At 42.6% G+C, this 25,177-nt stretch overlaps 1 protein-coding gene across 2 annotated transcripts in view; it reads left to right on the forward strand.

Annotated features, from left to right (window-relative positions):
* st6galnac6 (ST6 (alpha-N-acetyl-neuraminyl-2,3-beta-galactosyl-1,3)-N-acetylgalactosaminide alpha-2,6-sialyltransferase 6) overlaps window positions 1-24,918 on the forward strand; it is a 53,815-nt gene extending 28,897 nt beyond the window's left edge. The window contains exons 2-7 of one of the 2 annotated variants that reach the window (XM_060935634.1): window positions 191-262; window positions 7,291-7,326; window positions 11,992-12,186; window positions 19,052-19,461; window positions 19,848-19,955; window positions 23,108-24,918. In XM_060935634.1, coding sequence (XP_060791617.1) covers window positions 239-262; window positions 7,291-7,326; window positions 11,992-12,186; window positions 19,052-19,461; window positions 19,848-19,955; window positions 23,108-23,294 — 960 coding nt within the window. In that variant the 5' untranslated portion in view covers window positions 191-238 and the 3' untranslated portion in view covers window positions 23,295-24,918. The remainder of the gene's footprint in view (window positions 1-190; window positions 263-7,290; window positions 7,327-11,991; window positions 12,187-19,051; window positions 19,462-19,847; window positions 19,956-23,107) is intronic. The other variant, XM_060935635.1, reaches the window with a different exon arrangement.
* Window positions 24,919-25,177: the final 259 nt, after the last annotated feature.

A 25,177-nucleotide genomic window follows, 5' to 3' on the forward strand; every position in this document is an offset into this window, starting at 1 on the left:
CAGTTCAAAGAAATTACTGAAAGCCCAAATATTGCCATGACATTCATATCCAAGATGACATTCATGTAACTGTATGTAAACTTCTGACCACAACTGTATTAAACATGACATTGTGATTGTACACCCTTGCCTCAGTTTAACCATTCATACTCAGTTAGTAAATGTACTATTTCTTTCTCTCTTTCTCTAGGCATAAAGACTCAAATAAATCATGTAATAGTCAATCAGTAGCAGGAGAATGGGGCTGCGGTTGGTGGAAAAGGTAAGAGGAGGTTAGATTTTAACTAGAACTGTGAGTAAACTCACTTTAGAATACCCCCCTCTCACAACAAAATTTGTCAACTGGATCTGTGTGTGAGCTTAAAAAAACGATACCCCTGCAACACCGTGATTCAAATTCCTGTTTGTCATTCATCTCAATAATATATGGGGTCTAAATCCATTTGGTACAGTATCATGGAGTGGAACAGCAAAGTCCAGAAAGGACATGTTAAGAAACAGAGCAAACACAGTGTGTCTTCTTGAAGACTGAATAAGGCCATTTCAAATTGATTTATAAATCCTGTGCTCTATCATCTCCCTATTTGAAACCAAAATTGGTTGATTAAAGATTTTTGAAAACAATACATATTAATATTCTCCTTAATTTTTTGAAAACCATTCAATAAGAAATGTTCACATCTGTTGTGTGTTTAATGGATAATGCCCAGGTCAGACGACAGGCTGCAACTAGTTTTCAATTACTTGCGTCTACCTGCGATAACAAAATCGCAAGTACACGCAAGACTGGTCTTGCGTCGACGCATGACGACGCAGATAATGGCAGAGGGTCTTTAGTAGAGGCAGGTTGACGCAAGTGGATCATGATCTGTTTGCATTTCAGCTGCGATTTGTTTCCAGTTGGTGCAAATACAGTGCCTTGCAAAAGTATTCATACCCTTTGAACTTTTTCACATTTTTCCACCTTACAACCACAAACTTAAAAGTTTTTTATTGAGATTTTATGTGATAGACCAACACAGAGTAGCACATAATTGTGAAGTGAAATGAAAATGATAAATTCTTCAAAATTTTAAACAAATAAAAATCTGAAAAAATTGATGTGCATTAGTATTCAGCCCCCCTGCGTCAATACTTTGTAGAGCCACCTTTTGCTGCAATTACAGCTGCAAGTCTTTTGTGGTATGTCTCTACCAGCTTTGCACATCTAGACACTGAAATTTTTGCCCATTCTTCTTTGCAAAATAACTCAAGCTCAGCCAGATTGGATGGAGAGCGTCTGTGAACAGCAATTTTCAAGTCTTGCCACAGATGCTCAATGGGATTTAGGTCTGGACTTTGACTGGGCCATTCTAACACATGAATATTCTTTGATCTAAACCATTCCATTGTAGCTCTGGCTGTATGTTTAGGGTCATTGTCTTGCTGGAAGGTGAATCTCCTTCCCAGTCTCAAGTCTTTTGCAGCCTCCAACAGGTTTTCTTCCAGGATTGCCCTGTATTTAGCTCCATCCATCTTCCCATCAACTCTGAACAGCTTCCCTGTCCCTGCTGAAGAAAAGCATCCCCATAGCATGATGCTGCCACCACCATGTTTCACAGTGGGGATGGTGTGTGCAGGGTGATGAGCAGTGTTAGTTTTCCACCACACACAGCGCTTTGCATTTAGGCCAAAAAGTTCAACTTTGGTCTCATCTGACCAAAGCACCTTCTTCCACATGTTTGCTGTGTCCCCTACATGGCTTCTTATGCCTGTCTTTCAACAATGGCTTTCTTCTTGCCACTCTTCCAAAAAGGCCAGATTTGTGGAGTGTACGACTTATAGTTGTCCTGTGCACAGATTCTCCCACCTGAGCTGTGGATTTCTGCAGCTCCTCCAGAGTGATCATGGGCCTCTTGGCTGCTTCTCTGACCAGTGCTCTCCTTGCTCGCTCTGTCAGTTTAGGTGGACGGCCATGTCTTGGTAGGTTTGCAGTTGTGCCATCCTTTTTCCATTTTTGAATGATGGATTGAACAGTGCTTCTTGAGATGTTCAAAGCTTAGGATATTTTTTTATAACCTAACCCTGCTTTAAACTTCTCCAGAACTTTATCTCTGACCTGTCTGGTGAGTTCTTTGGTCTTCATGATGCTGTTTGTTCTTCAGTGTTCTCTAACAAACCACTGAGGCCTTCACAGAACAAGTGTATTTATGCTGAGAGTAAATTACACACAGTAGGACTCTATTAACGAATTAGATGACTTCTGAAGGCAATTGATTGCACTGGATTGTATTTCGAGGTATCAGAGTACAGGGGGCTGAATACTAATGCACACCACATTTTTCAGATTTTTATTTGTTTAAAATTTTGAAGACCATGTATCATTTTCGTTTCACTTCACAATTATGTGCTACTCTGTGTTGGTCTATCACAAAATCTCAATAAAAAACTTTCAAGTTTGTGGTTGTAAGGTGGAAAAATGTGAAAAAGTTCAAGGGGTATGAATACTTTTGCAAGGCACTGTAGTAGGCTGACGCATGTAGACGCAGGCGGTTGTGCAACGCTTGAGTGACCAATCACAGGTTGAAAAAAGCATGATAGAGTCCAGAAACCAGGGAATGCGCTGAAAGATCCAATCAGGACATAGATGTTCCCGGCTGGCTTGTGACAAGATTCAGCTTAAAAACTGTCTTGCAATACGTCTAACCACAATGAAGGATTTGACACACAACGCCTGCGTCCACCTGCGTTCGGTTGCCACCCAACCGATCGCAGGTCGCAGCATGCATCTTTCTGCCATCTGACCTGGGCATAAGAATTTATAAATCAACTGATTTGGTCAAGAATATTTGTCATATTACTTATATGCACTCACTCTTTTAAAAACCCAACATAATTTACTGCAAAAACTTGAATGGTATGGCTGCAGACAAAAGCTGGTGATCACTATAGTACACGGGTATTGTTGACAGAATGACATCTAAATGAATGTTTGTATAGAAGTGGTCAATAAGACCTCTTTTACGTGTGGGGAAACTTGCACAACTGGCGACATCTGTAATATTTGCACAGATCCAAGAGTTTTTGTATCACTGTTTTGCATGAAAATGTCTGTCATAACTACAGCTTTAGCACTATCTGGAGTCTGGGATAAAAGTCTCTCCATTCCAGAAAGAAAATCCTGAACGCTGGTTTTCAGATGATTGTATCATTTGAGAACCACAAAACGCACTGCTCTATCCTCAGCTGGTGACACAATAATCATCTGATACTCAATTGGCACATCTCTCACATTCATTTGCTTCACTATATATACGTCCTGATGAATATATAGAAGCAATCCACCATTTCTTTGTTTTCTTTGGCAACCCACATGATCAAGATGCAAGCTGTTAAAGTTTTGTATTTCTGGATGGATCTCAGAAGGAATTAGCCAGGTCTCTGTGGTGATATGGCTCTGTTGGACAATTTCATCTTTCATCAGAGAACAAAAATGAAGAATGAGTGAACTGATATTCAAGAAATTCACTTTCAAATATCTGGTAGCTGACTTCTCTAATGGCAATGGAACAGATGGTGAGAATTTAGCATCTTTTTTCATCCTTTGTATTTCTGACAGGGATTTTGGATTGACTTTTAAGTATCTTTAAGACCTTGGTTCGGGATTATTTTTCTTTATGCACATCTTCAGGTGGTATACTGCAACTGTGTAAAGTTTCGTCAAAATCCATTGAACCATTTAGAAGGAGTTGCGCTTATGCCCAGGTCAGACGGCAGAAAGACGCATGCTGCAACCTGCGATCGGTCGGGTGGCAACCGATCGCAGGTGGACGCAGGCGTTTTGCGTCAAATCCTTTGTTGTGGTCAGACGTATTGTAAGATGCAGTTTTTAAGCTGTTACGACAGGATGCAACCAGTCAGAAGCAGACGCGGCTAGACGCAGGTTGACACAGCGCACAGAAAACCTTTAAAAAATATAAGGCCATAAGACTGCTCGCAAGTTGTTGTAAACTATTTGCAGGTGCAGTCTGCGTCTACCTGCGATGCATCGCAGCCACCTCTAAAGACTTGTCTTCCCTGCGTCTAGCTGCCACTACCTGCTTCAACTTGCGATGGGCCGCTCAAGCGTTGCACGACCACCTGCCTCTACATGCGTCAACCTACTATTTGCACCGATTGGAAGCGAATCGCTGCTGAAATGCGAACAGATCGTGATCCACTTGCATCAACCTGCCTCTACTAAAGACCCTCTGCCATTATCTGCGTCGTCGTGCGTCGATATAAGACCAGTCTTGCGTGTACCTGCGATTTTGTTATCTAGTAATTGAAAACTAGTTGCAGCCTGCCGTCTGACCTGGGCATTACAAGACACACGGACAGACGGATGGACGGACAGACGGACAGGGCGATTCCTATATAACCCCCCACCCCCACCCCCCAAAAAAGGTCTATTTTGTTAGTTTATTAAACAATTGCAGATATTTTTCAAAGATTGTAAAGTTTCCTCAAATCATATGAGATCATTACCATAGATCATCATTTAGCGTCACACTAATGCATTCTTGCATTACAATGGACAGCCAAGAAAGACAGGAAATTCAGATGTATGGGAGAAAAAAGGAATTGCGAAAAACAAAAAATAAATGTTTCATTGTATGATAATCATACAGTCCAGTATCAGGATTCTGCATCACGCCCCCTAAGCACCAGTGTTCATTGTAAATCCCATGATCATGCATTAACTTTTCCCTTTCTCCTTCACATACTGGCCTCCTGGAAGAGCCTCTTCTCATTCTCATTTCATCCACAGTATATTACAGTCTTTATTCATAAACTGGTACTGGGTTTTGTAGCACATGCTAACCTCAAGTTGGTTTTCTCTCATAAGCACAGGCTTGAGGAATGTTTTTAGTTTCTACCCTCTATGCACTGATCTGCATATTCCACTCATTTTTACCTCCTTGGAATATTCCACATTCCCTGCCAACTAGCGAACCAGGGTGCTTCTAGTCTTGTATATTTGCTCTGTATTTACCTTAATATACAACATACTGTTAATTGTTTTACTTTCAAATTTAGTCGGATTCCTGCTCATTTGCAGCACTTTGTTACACAAACGTCCATTTTTCTCAAAATATGGGTTGGATTTGACCATCAAGGAATCTGTGTTTGATTCAGGCAGCCTTCGTGCTGACTGTGTGGCAGTGTCAGTGTTGACACAGCATACTCGACTGGCAGATTTCAGTCCTGGCTCAGAGAGATTCTGAACTACTCTTAAGATACAGTGCCCTCCGCAATTATTGGCACCCCTTGTAAAGATTAGTCAAAAGGGTTAGGAAAAAATATCCACCTTTTGGTGAAGTCGCTTCATCTCACACCGAAAAAATGAGAAAAATCCAACCTTTAATTGAAAAATTTATTCACAGAAAAACAAATCCCTTATCAAGAAATAATTTTCAACAAAAACATGTGCCACTATCATTGGCACCCCTGCATTAAATACTTTGTACAACATTTTATGAGGTTGGAGATACAGAGCAGGGTATCTGAGACCATTCCTCTTTACACAATCTCTCCAGATCATCCAGGGTTCTTGGCCCTCTCTTGCACTCTCTCCTCTTCAGCTCAAAGGGTCGCTCTTTATTTCTGCCCTGGGGGAACAAAAATCGTTAGTGAGAGCGACACAGTCATGTGGTTCTCCGTTGTCCTCTGTAGGGAGAAAAGAGGCAGGATTCAGAACAGTACAACGTTTCACAATGATGTTAGGCATATCAAGTATGACAGTGTTATACTTTAAAGGTGCCCTTCCACCAAAAACGTTTAACACTGGCTCTTTTTGAAATACCATAGTTCACTCCGAGTTGCATATGCATGCTGCATGTGAAAATGTAATTCTACTCCCATTCCCTGTATTAGCTTATGAAAGAAAATAGTCGGAAAAACGAGCGGATCAGAAAAAGCCATACGAAGTGACGTCACTTCGAAAATTAGTATTCATGGCCTCGCCCACCTTGGCTTGCGACCGTCCACAGGAAAAAAGCGCGAGGAGAGAGACGTAATTCATCCCGAGGCGCGGTGCGGTGCTCTGCATCAGTTTCGTTTCTAACAGCGGCTCCAGCCCGACTTTGCATGCTCGTAACTGGGGCAGGGGAGGTCCCAGCCTCCCCAGACTTGGCAGCCAGCGACCTCTGCCCCCTCCCGAAGGAACCAGCGCTGCCAGGGCAGGCTAGCTCCACGCCATGGGACATAATTCGCCCCGAGGCGCGGCGCAGTGCTCCGCATCAGTTTCGTTTCTAACAGCGGCTCCAGCCCGACTTTGCACGGTCGTAACTCGGGCAGGGGAGGTCCCAGCCTCCCCAGACTTGGCAGCCAGCGGCCTCTGCCCTCTCCCGAACGAAAGAGTGCTCCCTGGGTGGGCTAGCTCCGCGCCTCGGGACGTAATTCACCTAACCCTAACCCTAGGTCCCAGCCTCCCCATACTTGGCAGCCAGCGACCCCTGCCCTCTCCCAAACGAACCAGCGCTGCCAGGGCCTGTCAGCTCCCAGCCAGGGGACATTATTCCCCCCACACACCCCGAAGTGAGCTCCGCTCCGTGCCTCGTGCCTTGATGAGAGCCGCTGCAGCAGGGAGTATTCAATTAAATAAATAAATGAATCAATGAATGAACGAATGAATGACTCCCTCCCAGTTGTGCGCGCGCGCGCACACACACACACACACACACACACACACACACACACACACACACACAAGCGTTCTGGTTGGGGAGAGAGCTCCCTTCCTCTGCTCTCCCTCTCCTCTTATAGGGTGCGGCCACTGGGGAAGACACACAAACACACGTTAATTCCCGTCAGGTGCAGTGATTCTGCCACTTACCTTCCCTGACTCCGCCCTCCATTCACAGACCGACTCTCGGCCATGCCCCCACTACCATAATAGCCAATTGAAACAGTTTTTACAAAAAGACACCCACATCCGCTTGTTCTGACCCACTGGAGGTAGTGTCACAGTGCTGTTAGCCAATCAGAGGTAACATGTTTACTGATTGCTGTTAGCCAATCAGAGGTAACATGTTTACATGTCATGAATATTAATGAGTAAGAGCTGAAATCTTGTCGTTCTCCCGCCACCAACTCTTCCACCAAACTAGAACAGCCTGAAACAGGAGAACCACAGCATTTTTTTCACCAAAACCGGCTCACAGGGCATTCATTCATACTAGAGACCACCGCACAATTAATGAAAAAACAATGCAAGGGGACCTTTAACCATCTCTGTGTTGACAAATGTGATGTTTTTATCTCCAACAGAACCAGGGAGACAACATGTGGGACCAAAAGGGTGAGGTGAGAATACCCCACAATATCTTTTCATCTACAGTTTGAACAAATGGTTTATTGGGGTCAGGCAATCCCAGAGTGGGTGTGGTCTGCAGAGCGCTCTTTAGGGATGTCAGGCGCGCGGGGAACAACCGCAGCATTGACTGCTCGCAGATCTTGGACAAACCTCCACTCATCAGGCTGGGACGGTTTTCTTGCCTTCTTAACTGGGAAAATCACCTTTTGGCTCATCTCCTTCTTCACCACGATGGACCGGTAAAGCGACCGCATCACTGCGGAGGCTGCACTGATCCGCCTGTCGATCTCACGCTCCATCCTTCCCTCACTCGTGAACAAGATCCTGAGATACTTAAACTCCTCCACTTGAGGCAGGACTTCTCCACCAACCTGAAGAGGGCAAGCCACCCTTTTCCAGTCGAGAACCATGGCCTCGGACTTGGAGGTGCTAATTCTCATCCCAGCTGCTTCACACTCGACTGCAAACCGCCGCAGTGCATGCTGAAGGTCCTGGTTTGAAGAAGCCAACAGGACAACATCATCCGCAAAAAGCAGAGATGAAATCCTACTTACCACAAGGGGCACGGTCGAATGCCTTCTCCAGATCCACAAAGCACCTGTGGACTGGTTGGGCAAACTCCCATGAACCCTCAAGCACCCTATGAAGGGTATAGAGCTGGTTCAGTGTTCCACGACCAGGACAAAAACCGCATTGTTCCTTCTGGATCTGAGATTCGACTATTGGCCGAATTCTCCTCTCCAGTACCCTGGAGTAAACCTTCCCGGGGAGGCTGAGAAGTGCGATTCCCCTATAATTGGAGCACACTCTCTGGTCCCCTTTCTTAAAAAGAAGGACCACCACCCTGGTCTGCCACTCCAGAGGCACTGTCCCCAACTGCCACGCGATGTTGCAGAGGCGTGTCAGCCAAGACAACCCCACAACATCCAGAGACTTGAGATACTCAGGGCGGATCACATCCACCCCCGGTGCCTTGCCACCGAGGAGCTTGCAAACCACCTCAGTGACTTCGGCTTGTGTAATGGACGAGTCCACCTCTGAGTCATCAGCCTCTGCTTCCTCAATGGAAGACGTGACGGTGGGATTGAGGAGATCCTCAAAGTATTCCTTCCACCGCCCGACAACATCCCCAGTTGAGGCCAATAGCTCCCCACCCGCACTGTAAACAGTGTTGGCAGGGTACTGCTTCCCCCTCCTGAGGCGCCGGACGGTTTGCCAGAATTTTCTTGAGGCTGACTGATAGTCCTCCTCCATGGCCTCACCAAACTCCTCCCAGATCCGAGTTTTTGCCTCCGCAACTGCCCGAGCTGCGGCATGCCTGGCCTGCCGATACCCATCAGCTGCCTCAGGAGTCCTGGAGGCCAACATGGCCTGATAGGACTCCTTCTTCAGCTTGACGGCATCCCTTACTTCCGGTGTCCACCACCGGGTTCGGGGATTGCCACCACAACAGGCACCGGAGACCTTGCGGCCACAGCTACGAACAGCCGCGTCGACAATGGAGGCAGAGAACATGGTCCACTCAGACTCAATGTCCCCCGCCTCCCTCGGAAGCTGGGAGAAGCTCTCCCGGAGGCGGGAGTTAAAGACCTCCCCGACAGAGTGCTCGGCCAGACGTTCCCAGCAGACCCTCACCATACGTTTGGGCCTGCCAGGTCTGTCCGGCTTCCTCCTCCGCCAGTGGATCCAACACACCACCAGGTGGTGATCAGTTAACAGATCAGCCCCTCTCTTCACCCGAGTGTCCAAGACATAGGGCCGGAGATCAGATGAAACGACAGCAAAGTCGATCATCAACCTCCGAGCTAAGGTGTCCTGGTGCCACGTGCATTTATGGACACTCCTATGCTCGAACATGGTGTTCGTTATGGACAAACCATGATGAGCACAGAAGTCCAATAACAAAGCACCACTCGGGTTCAGATCGGGGAGGCCATTCCTCCCAACCATGCCCCTCTAGGTGTTACTGTCGTCTTCCACGTGAGCGTTAAAGTCCCCCAGTAGAACAATGGAGTCCCCAGTCTGAGCACCTCTCAGTACCTCTCCCAGGGACTCCAAGAAGGCCGGATACTCTATACTGCTATTCGGCCCGTAGGCACAAACAGCAGCAAGAGCCCTCTCCCCGACCCGAAGGCGCAGAGAGGTGACCCTCTCGTTCACTGGGCTAAACTCCAACACATGGCGGCTGAGCTGGGGAGCTATAAGCAAGCCCACACCAGCCCGCCGCCGCTCACCATGGGCAACTCCAGAGAAGTGGAGAGTCCAGCCCCTCTCGAGGAGCTGGGTTCCGGAGCCCAAGCTGTGCGTGGAGGTGAGCCTGACTATCTCTAGCCGGTACCTCTCAACTTCCCGCACAAGCTCAGGCTCTTTCCCCCCCAGCGAAGTGACATTCCATGTCCCAACAACTAGCCGCTGTGTTCGGGGATCAGGTTGTCGAGGCCCCTGCCTTCGACTGCCGCCCAATCCACACTGTACCAGCCCCCTACGGCTACCTCTGTGGGTGGTGAACCCACAGGAGGTCGGGCCCACGTCACCACTTCAGGCTGGGCCCCATGGGCAAAGGCCCGGTCACCAGGCGCTCACATACGAGCCCCAACCCTGGGGCTAATGAGACATGGGGTATCGAATTAACAATGTCAAATAAATCATGCTGGCAGCAGCCAACCTCAGAGTCCTCTGACATGAGGCCGTGCATAACATGTTTGAGAACACTGCGATGAACATTGATGCAGCTGTTCGGACAACAAGTAAGATGAACCTGCGCAGCGCAATAACGTTTAGACCAATATGTACTTTTGAGGGTGAATCTTTCACGTGCATGGGGGTCTGTAAACCAAGTCTTTTAAAACTCTACATCTTGCCCTTGATGAACATGTGCTGTGCAATGCAAATCTTCCTCTTTCATATAATCTGTGTCAACTGATGAGGTGTTCAAGTGTGCGAGCTGTACAAGGTGCTTGGGAGTTTGTGTGAGTTGATCTGAGCAGAGCCACCAGACATACACATACATATGTCTATGGTGGTCTTTTTCCTAGCTAATTTTGCAACGGTATTAAATAAGAATCTAGGATTATTTTTGGTATCCTCTATTAGGGTGGAGAGATACATTGATCGATCAGCACTAAGAGCTTTTCTACTTCAAGAGGCTCTCCTTCCATGCTAATTGGAATACCACCGATTTTGTTTGACATCATTCACATTCTAATTTTCGGGTGATCTGTTTTTTAAGGTGTATGTATAATCGTTATACCAGGGTGCTAGTTTATTATTTATAATAATTTTTCCTTTTAAGTGGAACGTTGACTCAAAGCATTCAGTTGCCTGATCAAGTTCTGTGGGATCTGACAGTGATCCAATCTAATGCTGCTTTTCCACTACCAATGCGGCTGAGTTGGGCTGAGCCGTGCCGTGCTGAGTTGGGCTGTGTCGAGCTGAGCGGGGCTGTTGGCATTGCATTTCGACTACAATCGCGCTGAACCGTGCTGGCTGGAAGTGGGTGGACACATTGGGTGGAGTTAGCGAAAGTGGGTGGACGTCAGGTGATGTCGTTAGGCGGCATAAACAGTGACATCAGTGAGCTTTTAAGCGGTAGTCTCACAACCCGGAGAGTAAACAATAAACATGGAGGACATGGAGTCGTTAGTGTTGCTGGTCTTGGTGCTGTGGCTTGTTGTCACCGACAACGCCAACAGATACTGGCAAGAGCGTATAGATGAGGCGAGGCGCATAAGGCTTCATAATTCTTGTAATTCGTAATTCTTCTTCTTCCGGGTTTACGGTGTTTATAGATCCCAGCGTGCTCACGGGGCGTGTGTGGGCATGTGAGGACACTCCTCCTCACCAATCAGTGCACAGGGGAGTGTCTCCTCACGCCCCTAGCCTCACTCAGCTCGGTTTGGCTCGCTTCAGCCCTACTCCAAAACCGTGCGAGTTTTGGGGGCTGAGCAGGGCTGAAGCGAGCTGAGTCGTGCTGTTCTTAGATAGTCGAAATGCGAGCCGTGTCGGGCTGAAGTGAGCTGAAGCGAGCTGAAGTGAGCTGAAAAAGGGTAGTGGAAAAGGGCCATAAGTTGATAACTCTGGGAGACTATTGATATAACTTTGTGCAGTAGTTGACATGCATGTACGTTTGACACAGTAGCGTGGCATGGTGCATCAGATGTAGATTGAATAAGATGAGATAATGATCTGCGGTAGCTTCAGACTGTGGAAGTGTGACTATATTTTCTATGTTTATTCCAAATGTTAGTATTAGATCAAGAGTGATCTATCCTCATGGTGTATATGAAAGCCATGAAAGTGTTGCACAGCACCATGGATGGCATCTGTCTTGCGTCCCATAGGATATTACTACTTTTCTAAAGTGAACAAGATGCCTCCACCTGCCACTGTCCCCCTAGACTGGCATATGACCTCACCCTTGTGCCTTTCAAACAAGTCTATGCATGAGATTCACTTGAAGTGAGTGTCAAAGAAAACTGCTTTCTTGCTACCAGTCACTTTAACTCCATATTCCATTCGATCAGGATACCAAACCACAGATATCACAAAACATTAAACAATTTTGAAAACTTGATTTCACAGTATTGAAGCACACTGTAGTATCTGAGGGATTTTACACTCAAGAGATTCAACGTTGTGTTGTGTTTTCAAAATAGGGGCACCACAGCAAGCGGATGGTTGTATTTGTGGCGATCTTTCTCATCACGACCCTCTTCATTCTCTACAACTCCAACAGTGTAAATGAGTCGTATGAGGCTTTTAAAGTGATAGGGTATAATAGTGCCTCCAAAAGCACTGACCTGAAGAAATGGGCTGGAAAAGATGGCTACGTTCCTGTTTTTGGCAACAAGGTAAGGCTCAAGTTGTGATATTGTTCAATAAAAACAATCTATTTAAACAGTAATACAGTTTCCTGTATCCTCTCTAACTAACTAAAATCAGTCTACATCTGGGAAAAAAAGGAAAGCCAAATCAAGCCCTTTTTTGTAAAGGATTTTGCAAAAGAATTTTGCAAAATCAATTACTCAAATGTAACTCTTGCTTCTCAAAGGCCCATAAGTCAAAGGTGAAATTACTTACAGTGGTGCTTGAAAGTTTGTGAACCCTTTAGAATTTTCTATATTTCTGCATAAATATGACCTAAAACATCATCAGATTTTCACACAAGTCCTAAAAGTAGATACAGAGAACCCAGTTAAACAAATGAGACAAAAATATTATACTTGGTCATTTATTTATTGAGGAAAATGATCCAATATTACAGATCTGTGAGTGGCAAAAGTATGTGAACCTTTGCTTTCAATATCTGGTGTGACCCCCTTGTACAGCAATAATTGCAACTACACATTTCTGGTAACTGTTGATCAGTCCTGCACACCGGCTTGGAGGAATTTTAGCCCATTCCTCCGTACAGAACAGCTTCAACTCTGGGATGTTGGTGGGTTTCCTCACATGAAGAGCTCACTTCAGGTCCTTCCATAACATTTCGATTGGATTAAGGTCAGGACTTTGACTTGGCCATTCCAAAACATTACCTTTATTCTTCTTTAACCATTTTTGGTAGAATGACTTGTGTGCTTAGGGTCATTGTCTTGCTGCATGACCCACCTTTTCTTGAGATTCAGTACATGGACAGATGTCCTGACATTTTCCTTTAGAATTCGCTGGTATAATTCAGAATTCATTGTTCCATCAATGATGGTAAGCCGCCCTGGCCCAGATGCAGCAAAACAGGCCCAAACCATGATACTCCCACCACTATGTTTCACAGATGGGATAAGGTTCTTATGCTGGAATGCAGTGTTTTCCTTTCTCCAAACATAACACTCCTCATTTAAACCAAAAAGTTCTAGTTTGGTCTCATCCATCCACAAAACATTTTTCCAATAGCCTTCTGGCTTGTCCATGTGATCTTTAGCAAACCAGATGAGCAGCAATGTTCTTTTTGGAGAGCACTGGATTTCTCCTTGCAACCCTGCTATGCACACCATTGTTGTTCAGTGTTTTCCTGATGGTGGACTCATGAACATTAACATTAGCCAATGTGAGAGAGGCCTTCAGTTGCTTAGAAGTTACCGTGCGGTCCTTTGTGACCTTGCCAACTATTACACGCCTTGCTCTTGGAGTGATCTTTGTTGGTCAACCACTCTTGGGGAGGGTAACAATGGTCTTGAATTTCCTCCATTTGTACACAATCTGTCTCATTGTGGATTGGCGGAGTCCAAACTCTTTAGAGATGGTTTTGTAACCTTTTCCAGCCTGATGAGCATCAACAACGCTTTTTCTGAGGTCCTCAGAAATCTCCTTTGTTCGTATCATGATACACTTCCACAAACATGTGTTGTGAAGATCAGACTTTGATAGATCCCTGTTCTTTAAATAAAACAGGGTGCCCACTCACACCTGATTGTCATCCCATTGATTGAAAACACCTGACTCGAATTTCACCTTCAAATTAACTGCTAATCCTAGAGGTTCACATACTTTTGCCACTCACAGATATGTAATATTGGATCATTTTTCTCAATAAATAAATGACGAAGTATAATATTTTTATCTCATTTGTTTAACTGGGTTCTCTTTATCTACTTTTAGGACTTGTGTGAAAATCTGATGATGTTTTAGGTCATATTTATGCAGAAATATAGAAAATTCTAAAGGGTTCACAAACTTTCAAGCGCCACTGTACAAAAAAGTAAATATAAAAAGTAAATAAAGTAAATATAAAAAAAAAATCAAAACAAAACCACAATGCAAATTTTGGGTCAATGGATAAAATAGCATTTTTATAGAAATTATCTGAAAGAATCCTTCTGAATGTGTGAGATTATATACAACTCCGATTCCAAAAAAGTTGGGACAAAGTACAAATTGTAAATAAAAACGGATTGCAATGATGTGGAAGTTTCAAAATTCCATATTTTATTCAGAATAGAACATAGATGACATATCAAATGTTTAAACTGAGAAAATGTATCATTTAAAGAGAAAAATTAGGTGATTTTAAATTTCATGACAACAACACATCTCAAAAAAGTTGGGACAAGGCCATGTTTACCACTGTGAGACATCCCCTTTTCTCTTTACAACAGTCTGTAAACGTCTGGGGACTGAGGAGACAAGTTGCTCAAGTTTAGGGATAGGAATGTTAACCCATTCTTGTCTAATGTAGGATTCTAGTTGCTCAACTGTCTTAGGTCTTTTTTGTCGTATCTTGTTTTATGATGCGCCAAATGTTTTCTATGGGTGAAAGATCTGGACTGCAGGCTGGCCAGTTCAGTACCCGGACCCTTCTTCTACGCAGCCATGATGCTGTAATTGATGCAGTATGTGGTTTGGCATTGTCATGTTGGAAAATGCAAGGTCTTCCCTGAAAGAGACGTCGTCTGGATGGGAGCATATGTTGCTCTAGAACCTGGATATACCTTTCAGCATTGATGGTGTCTTTCCAGATGTGTAAGCTGCCCATGCCACATGCACTAATGCAACCCCATACCATCAGAGATGCAGGCTTCTGAACTGAGCGCCGATAACAACTTGGGTCGTCCTTCTCCTCTTTAGCCCGAATGACACGGCGTCCCTGATTTCCATAAAGAACTTAAAATTTTGATTCGTCTGACCACAGAACAGTTTTCCACTTTGCCACAGTCCATTTTAAATGAGCCTTGGCCCAGAGAAGACATCTGCGCTTCTGGATCATGTTTAGATACGGCTTCTTCTTTGAACTATAGAGTTTTAGCTGGCAACGGTGGATGGCACGGTGAATTGTGTTCACAGATAATGTTCTCTGGAAATATTCCTGAGCCCATTTTGTGATTTCCAATACAGAAGCATGCCTGTATGTGATGCAGTGCCGTCTAAGGGCCCGAAGATCACAGGCACCCGGTATGGTTTTCCGGCCTTGACCCTTACGCACAGAGATTCTTCCAGATTCTCTGAATCTTTTAATGATATTATGCACTGTAGATGATGATATGTTCAAACTCTTTGCAATTTTACACTGTCGAACTCCTTTCTGATATTGCTCCACTATTTGTCGGTGCAGAATTAGGGGGATTGGTGATCCTCTTCCCATCTTTATTTCTGAGAGCCACTGCCACTCTAAGATGCTCTTTTTATACCTAGTCATGTTAATGACCTATTGCCAGTTGACCTAATGAGTTGCAATTTGGTCCTCCAGCTGTTCCTTTTTTGTACCTTTAACTTTTCCAGCCTCTTATTGCCCCTGTCCCAACTTTTTTGAGATGTGTCGCTGTCATGAAATTTCAAATGAGCCAATATTTGGCATGAAATTTCAAAATGTCTCACTTTCGACATTTGATATGTTGTCTATGTTCTATTGTGAATACAATAGCAGTTTTTGAGATTTGTAAATTATTGCATTCTGTTTTTATTTACAATTTGTACTTTGTCCCAACTTTTTTGGAATCGGGGTTGTATATACAGTGCCTTGCAAAAGTATTCATACCCCTTGAACTTTTTCACATTTTTCCACCTTACAACCACAAACTTGAAAGTTTTTTATTGAGATTTTGTGATAGACCAACACAGAGTAGCACATAATTGTGAAGTGAAACGAAAATGATAAATGGTCTTCAAAATTTTAAACAAATAAAAATCTGAAAAAATCTGTGGTGTGCATTAGTATTCAGCCCCCTGTACTCTGATACCTCTAAATACAATCCAGTGCAATCAATTGCCTTCAGAAGTCATCTAATTCGTTAATAGAGTCCTACTGTGTGTAATTTACTCTCAGCATAAATACACTTGTTCTGTGAAGGCCTCAGTGGTTTGTTAGAGAACACTGAAGAACAAACAGCATCATGAAGACCAAAGAACTCACCGGACAGGTCAGGGATAAAGTTCTGGAGAAGTTTAAAGCAGGGCAGGGACGTCACTAGGTTTGAGAGACAGGGGTAGCTTAGCATCCAGAGGAGAAAAGGTATTGTGCGCGCGCAGCGTGCGCCGAACATTTTTCAGAGCACCTACTAAGGCTGTCAATCAATTCATTATTTCAAGAGCATCACACCTTGGGGACACACTTCCCACCATTTCTATTCTATTTTAAAATTGCTTTCATCATTTAATTGCTTGCTGAAGCAACTTCACCAGCTAAACTACAAAAATGTGAAAAAAACAATGGTAGGTGTCATGCATTCCTGCGCAAACTGAAGAGGGCAAGTGCTTCACAAATCATGTAAACATTCTACAGAAGACTCAATATAGCCTCGGTAAAGTTAAGCAAATGCAAACCACTGACATCAAATTACAATCTCACCGTGTGTGTCTGCAAATGAAAGCATAGAATTCTGACTCTCTGCAAACCCAACTCAATGGAAGCCCGCACCGCGCCTGCTGCAGAATGCCCGCGTAGTTTTTTAAGTCCTACTAGCCTACCACTCGACGTGACGCTTGACACAGAGCCAATGAGGAGGAATCATAACGATATTAATAATATTGCATTAAACAATAAATAAGCAAGCAGAAACTGTTGTTCGGATTAACTTGCGTTCTTGATGGCTCATGTTCAGTGCTTTACTGCCTTTGTTTTTTTTGGGAAAAAAAATAAAAATATAAATAATTAAAAAAAGGGCAAAAAATATAGGGTGGCTTTGCCATAAGATAGGGTGGCTGGAGCTACCCTAAAATGGGTCTGGCGACGTCTATGAAGCAGGGTTAGGTTATAAAAAAATATCCCAAGCTCTGAACATCTCAAGAAGCACTGTTCAATCCATCATTCAAAAATGGAAAAAGCGTGGCACAACTGCAAACCTACCAAGACATGGCCGTCCACCTAAACTGACAGAGCGAGCAAGGAGAGCACTGGTCAGAGAAGCAGCCAAGAGGCCCATGATCACTCTGGAGGAGCTGCAGAAATCCACAGCTCAGGTGGGAGAATCTGTGCACAGGACAACTATAAGTCGTACACTCCACAAATCTGGCCTTTTTGGAAGAGTGGCAAGAAGAAAGCCATTGTTGAAAGACAGGCATAAGAAGCCATGTAGGGGACACAGCAAACATGTGGAAGAAGGTGCTTTGGTCAGATGAGACCAAAGTTGAACTTTTTGGCCTAAATGCAAAGCGCTATGTGTGGTGGAAAACTAACACTGCTCATCACCCTGCACACACCATCCCCACTGTGAAACATGGTGGTGGCAGCATCATGCTATGGGGATGCTTTTCTTCAGCAGGGACAGGGAAGCTGTTCAGAGTTGATGGGAAGATGGATGGAGCTAAATACAGGGCAATCCTGGAAGAAAACCTGTTGGAGGCTGCAAAAGACTTGAGACTGGGAAGGAGATTCACCTTCCAGCAAGACAATGACCCTAAACATACAGCCAGAGCTACAATGGAATGGTTTAGATCAAAGAATATTCATGTGTTAGAATGGCCCAGTCAAAGTCCAGACCTAAATCCCATTGAGCATCTGTGGCAAGACTTGAAAATTGCTGTTCACAGACGCTTGCCATCCAATCTGGCTGAGCTTGAGCTATTTTGCAAAGAAGAATGGGCAAAAATTTCAGTGTCTAGATGTGCAAAGCTGGTAGAGACATACCACAAAAGGTGGCTCTACAAAGTATTGACGCAGGGGGGCTGAATACTAATGTACATCACATTTTTCAGATTTTTATTTGTTTAAAATTTTGAAGACCATTTATCATTTTCATTTCACTTCACAATTATATGCTACTCTGTGTTGGTCTATCACATAAAATCTCAATAAAAAACTTTTAAGTTTGTGGTTGTAAGGTGGAAAAATGTGAAAAAGTTCAAGGGGTATGAATACTTTTGCAAGGCACTGTATTTGTGTAATCTCAAAAAAGTTCCTCGATTTCCTCACGAGTGACATATAGAGATTAATGTCACGGTTTTGGTTGTCTATGTCCCGGATGTAGCTTGTATGAAAAATACAAGTGGCGTATTTCCCAGTAAAACACTCGTTTCCATGTTATTTATATATAACAGTTATTCCACAAAATTGAGTCGTACATAAGCTATATACAATGAAATTGAGTGGAATAATTGTTTTATTCTATCCACACTCACTGGATTTTGAAAAACAGAGCATTTTTATTTTTTGCAAATTCAATAAATAAAAACTTGATGCAATGTCTGACAAAATCAGTGCCGCTTAGAATGCAAACAAACCGGCAAAATGACAGTAATAATTTGTGTGAAATGCTGTAATAATAATTCTTGAAAAATAAAAAAAGATATGTTTTTACCATCAAATACTTTTCTTCTATATTTTGTTGCTTTTATTTTGTATTTTTGGGGTTTTGTTTTCAAGTAGAGTTTTTAGTTCGTCCTTGGTTGGTTCAGCAACACGCTCCGCCATTTTCTTTTCTTCTTTTTTTGGCGGTTGGCAAATCAACTTAAAGGTGTATTACCACCACCGACTGGGCTGGAGTGTGGAAGGGGGGGGGGGGGGGGGGCTACATATTTTTTGCTATTTCTGTTTCTTTTAAATACTTGATAAGAAAGTGATATATCTGACTTGATGCGCGCTGTCATTTTGTTTCTCTTTACTTGTGGTATATGAGCTGATATCCTAGTAGTAGAGTAGCCAATCAGAGCATGCAATTGCTCATACCCAGTGAATGTGGATAGAATATATATATTGGTCTGTGTCCAGTAGTTGTATTTCCCCATATCGGTGGAAAAATTCACTTCAAAATTAGAAGAATAAAAAATGTCTGTGTGTGTGTTTATTAGAGCATGACCCTACACTGTCGCCAGTGTGCTCTGGTGACCAGCTCAAGCCATGTACTGGGTACCCGCGCTGGAGCAGAGATTGACCACACCGAGTGTGTTATCCGCATGAATGATGCACCTACATCTGGGTTTGAAGCCGATGTGGGTAACAAAACTAGCCTTCGTGTTGTTGCTCACTCCAGTGTGATTCGTCTTGTCCGAAAACCCCAAGAGTTCCTCAACTGTTCTGACTGCCCATCTATCATCTTCTGGGGTCCGCCCACGAAGATAGGTCGCGATGCGAATGGTGCTCTCTACAGGCTGATCCATCGTGTTGCTGCCACATACACCAACCTCACAACCTTCACTGTCACACCGAGCAAAATGCGCAAGTTCGACACACTCTTTCATAAAGAGACCGGCCGAGACAGGTAGCCTTTATGATCACACTCTAGTTTAAGCCCTGTTATTCCTCCTGTTCTGATTCCTAACAAAGCATGATGCATTTTTAGCATAAGGTCATTCAGATCTTGTAGATCTTGTGTAATCCTAAAATCTGTATGCATTACATTTTTTCCTCAAAACATTGCTTCAGCTGAGTGTGAATGGTTGTCTGTGTCTATGTGTTAGCTCTGCGATGACCTGGCGACTTGTCCAGGGTGTACCCTGCCTCTCGCCCATAGTCAGCTGGGATAGGCTCCAGCTTGCCTGCGACCCTGTAGGACAGGATAAGCGGCTACAGATAATGGATGGATGGATGAATGGCTTCAGCTGTTATATCTGTGAAACGCTGAACTGTATTTTCCTGTTTTCTTAGACAGAAGTCTCAGTCATGGTTGAGCACCGGTTGGTTCACCATGGTGATCGCTATAGAGATCTGTGACAAAATTAAAGTTTATGGGATGGTGCCTCCCAACTACTGTGGGTGAGGAAAAACTCTTTCTCTCAACGGTCTAAAAATATGTTATATTCACTACTTACACTATTCTGGCAATTCACCATTTTGTGGACTGAAAGCATGTAGGGAAGAGTTGAAATCCCACAATGCATTGCAATCTGTATTGTCCAAGTAATGTAGCCTAATAGTTCAAGAATATTGATATTGTATAATTGTATAATTTTATCTTCATAAAGCTCTCATTCATAACTCTGTACATTTCAAATTCTGTTAATGCTAATTATGTCTCCAAGTTAACAACAATTAAAAAGTGTTGCTATTTAATAGATATAAATCATGTTCCATTGAATGAAAGAAGGGAACTACAACAAGCAGCAATTTGTGGTCCATTGGAGCAGGAAACATGATGCCTGATACTAGCTCTATAATCTATTTTCAGTGTTGGAAGAACAGTCGACAGGGGAGTTAATAATACGGTTGCCAGATTGGGCTAGTCTAAAAATTCTCTGTGGGTGCTAAGATCTTGGTTTATAGCAAATAATCGTCATAAGTCTATTAAAGTTTTGCAAACAAAGGCAAAATATAAGTGCAGACGGTGTGCCATTGATGTAATATTTTATTGTCAACTTTAATGCAAAGATTAGAAGAAGGAAAGGGGTGTAATATATATATATATATATATATATATATATATATATATATATATATATATATATATATATTTAGTGGAGCAGATAATGCCTGTAACTCAGAAAGACATATACACTGCAGTGACCTTGTTTCTGGTGTCAAGGTTGAAAAAAAAAAGTCTTACTTTTCCAATGACCAAATTATTTGGGCTAGTTTCAGGTCTTTTATACAGATATAGTTGGGCTGGAAAGTTTGCTGAAACCTGGCAAACACATCTGTTGTTGCGGCATCAAACTCTGTTGAAAAGTATGCAAGAAAAAAAAAAGCTGAGACAAGCTGATAGATTATATGCTGGATGACTATATGTTAGCAACTGCCTATCAGAGGGGAACCATCAGGGCCTTCTAGGCCTTCAGAGAAGGTCCAAACATATCAGCATTTTAAATGTTATACTTAATTTCTTTAATTCTTTGTTTCATAATTTCTTTATAATTATTCTCTCCTAATTCTAATTTGGCCTCATTTTCTATCAAATTTGCTTCAGAAATGAAAGGGTTACTGTCCTAAAAACATTAAAATAGTTATTCAATGAGATTATTTTTTTGTTTGTTGTCTCTAGGCTGAGAAGAATTTAGAGCTGGCTCACTTATTGGTTAGGACTTCATTGCCGGGATAGAAGGCCATGGCAGTGTATGTTTATGTAGGAAGTGACAGATGAATTAACCAATCAGATTTTGATTTACAGTCGGCGGGACCAAAAATGTATTGTCCTTGGCCTTCTTGAAGGTCAACGTGAGCTTATCCGTGAATCGGCGCCATCAGCACAGCAGTGAAGTCACCTTCCAGCCGGTGTAATGTTTATCAGTAATGTTAGTGAATGCTAATAAAGCAGTCAAGCCAGTGCTATCGAGAGCAAGTAGCACAGGCTAACGACCGAGAAACTAAGATTTCTGTCTCCAGACTCTTCTTCCACGCACACTCGCTACAGTATTTTTCACTCAGACTTAAGTATTCATTTCCCGATGTAATTTACTTAGTTACTTTTAAAATCAATATCGACAGCTACACACAATGGAACGATCTGGCAGCCTGACGCTAATCCCTTGAAAAATCCTTTGCCCTGTTGCTTTTTTGGTGTGTCTGGCTAAGTTTTGGCTGAGCTGAAGTCCCAGCTCTAATAGCCACTGCTGCCTTTTATGAGGTTACTTTAAAAATCCACTACTTAGCAGCTTATAGCATACAGTACCAGTCAAAAGTTTGGACACCCCAACTCATTCATAGGTTTTTCTGTATTTTGACTATTTTCTATATTGTAGAACAATACTGAAGACATCAAAACTATGAATTAACATATGGAACATGCATAGAATTATGTGGTAAACAAAAAAGTGGTAAACAAAACACGTTTCATATTTTATATTCTTCAAAGTAACTATAGTTTACCTTGATGACGCTTTGCACACAGTTGGCATTATCTTAACCAGCTTCATGAGGTAGTCACCTGGAACGCTTTTCTATTCACAGGTGTGCCTCGTCAAAAATTAATTAGTTCACACGGCCATAGGCCGATGAGCTATTCCCATCACGTGGCGTTCGTTGTCCGTCCGTCCACAATTCACAAAAAATCGCTACTCCTCACTGAGTTTTCAATGGATTTTGATTCTGATTGTTTTGTTTGGAAGATCTAATCAGTCTGTGATGACCTGGCGACTTGTCCAGGGTGTACCCCGCCTTTCGCCCGTAGTCAGCTGGGATAGGCTCCAGCTTGCCTGCGACCCTGTAGAACAGGATAAAGTGGCTAGAAATGATGAGATGAGATGAGATCTAATCAGTTTGCACAAAAGTTACTCCCTGGTTTTGTGATTTCTCATTAACGAGTTGCTAATTTGGCCGACGGACAAACTTTTGGGTAAATCGCTACTCCTCACTGAGTTTTCAGTGGATTTTGATTCGGATTGTTTTGTTTGGAAGATCAAATTGTTCTAATTGCTCTCATGAAGAGCAACTTAGCTAATTATCAACGAGTCTGGTTTCTCATGGTATGGCCATGTGAGCTACTGCGTCATTGATGCTCTGGTTCATGGAATTTCTTGCCTTCTTCATGCATTTGAGATTAAACAGTAAATAATAATACAGTAAATAGCCCTATTCCACAACTGCAGTCTTCCATATTATGTCAAGAAGAGCTCAATTAAGTAGAGAGAAACGACATCCGTCATTACTTTAAGACATGAAATGAAGGAAAAAACATTGAATCAGAAGGTGTGTCCAAACTTTTGACTGGTACGGTAAGTCAAGTGTGATAGCCTGTCAAGTTCATTGTGTTTGAGGCTATGTTGTTATTATTGTCCCCACCAAAATCTATGGTCACATGCTGCTGCTATTGCATAGTGGAATTCAAACAATGTGACTTTTATACAGCACTTGTTGTGACAAAGTCTTGTGATGTGACATGGGATTTTTTTTTTATGTTACAAAGAATGAAAGATCCTGAATGAAGAAGTATTCTGTAACATTACATGAGAGTAATTGTGATCTCTGTGGTATAGGAGGCATCCTCAGCCCAAAAGAATGCCATATCACTACTATAAACCCCGAGGGCCTGATGAGTGTGTAACGTACCTGCAGAATGAGAAGGGCCGCCGTGGAAATCACCATCGCTTCATCACTGAAAAACAAGTGTTTGCTCGCTGGGCCAAACTCTACAACATCAGCTTTGTCCACCCCACCTGGTGAGAACTGGATAGCAAAAGGCTGCCAGGCTTATTCCGGGAAATCCAATACGGCCACCAGCCCAAGTCTCAGCTTCACGAGACACTGATCTAAAATGGCTACCAGCCACAATATCCTTCCAGTGGGAAACAGTCAGCCTCACTTTCAGCTCAGCATGAGTACGGTCCAACATGGCCCGCAGCTTCAATCTCCATCTAAGGAAAAGCATTCGTTTCACTCTAAATGACAAAATGATGTCCAGCCTCAAAGCCTGATGAGACACTGATTTTAACATGTTGAGAAAAAGTCAAACGGCTGCTTATTTTACCCAAAGCCTAAAGAGAGATTAAACCAAAATAGTTGCTGGTTTCACATTTATTACCTGCTGAAGCACTGATGTTAATCGGCCACTGGTTTCTCACTGTCTGTAAGATGAGGAATTGTTCAGACCTTCTTCTTATCTTACAGATCTGGCTGAGCTGAATAATTTGAGTATGAAAGTGGTGCATGCTTCGACTTTTGAGAGTGTCATGGCCATTCTAAAGCCTGACAAATATACCAGTCATTATATTTAAACAGATTTTACATTTTTTAAAATGTATCACATAAATAGTGAAAATTATGATAGAGTTGACGATATTGCAATAATCAGCAAAGTGGTGCTGAGTACTTCGTTTTTGTCAACAGTTGCATCATAAAATTGTGTTTTAAAATATTACTTCCCATGATTGGTATTTTTTAATTTGACTGATTTCCAGTGTGGGGAGGACCTTCAGAAAATCAGAAAAGCCTGGAACACAATGCTGGTACAGTTTGTTTCTGGTATGTTTCCAGGTAGAAGCTGTTTAGAGAGCGAGAGACAGAGACAAACATAGAGAGAGAGAGAGACCCTGAGAGTTTTAGGTAAAGGACCCTCAGTGGACATTTGGACAATGGCTAGAATTTCATCTTTTGTTACCAACATTTCCGAAAGCACTTATAAAGGTTTTTGTTTGTTTTTTAAACCAAGGCCTTTCCTTTCCATCGTAACCTCCCTATTCTGTGACCTCTTTATTTCTTTTATTTCATTTTTATAACAGTTTTTAGACTAATAATTATCTTTCAGATTTCAATATTTCACAATGGACTGTAATCACTGCCCACCTATTGTGCCAGCAACACATGCAAAGACAAAAAGTCAAGTGTTTTGATACGATGATCCTGTTCTAATTTTATTAGCTAATGGTCTCGAGCTTGAACAATGTTATTCACAAAACTAACAGATGATTCATTCTGCTGAGAATCATTCAAATTATATTCAGAAACACAAGTTCATTTCATCATGCTCATAATTAGTCTCTTTGTTCTCAACATATTCAAAAGTGTGCTGCCGTGCCAAGAGTTGTGAATTTTGCTTTTCCATTAAAAAAAAAAAACCTGAACAGCCAAACAAGTTGGTTTAATTCTTAGACACATATCTATAAATGCAATTACATCTTTTTTTTTTTTGTATTAGGTTTCTAACTAAATTAGTTTTTTTTTTTTTTTTTGCCTGGCACGACACAAAATGCTCTTGCCCAGTGATGGGACTGGATGGGGGGTTAACCACCTCGCTGGCTGTGGATGTTCCCTGTCTAATTGAGCTTACTGTATTGGGAATGTTTATAGGCCTAGCTTATACTTCTGCATTGATTTGTACAACCCCAATTCCAAAAAAAGTTGGGACAAAGTACAAATTGTAAATAAAAACGGAATGCAATGATGTGGAAGTTTCAAAATTCCATATTTTATTCAGAATAGAACATAGATGACATATCACATGTTTAAACTGAGAAAATGTATCATTTAAAGAGAAAAATTAGGTGATTTTAAATTTCATGACAACAACACATCTCAAAAAAGTTGGGACAAGGCCATGTTTACCACTG

Source organism: Neoarius graeffei, chromosome 12 (genome assembly GCF_027579695.1).
Source record: "Neoarius graeffei isolate fNeoGra1 chromosome 12, fNeoGra1.pri, whole genome shotgun sequence".
Classification (NCBI taxonomy): Eukaryota; Metazoa; Chordata; class Actinopteri; order Siluriformes; family Ariidae; genus Neoarius; species Neoarius graeffei.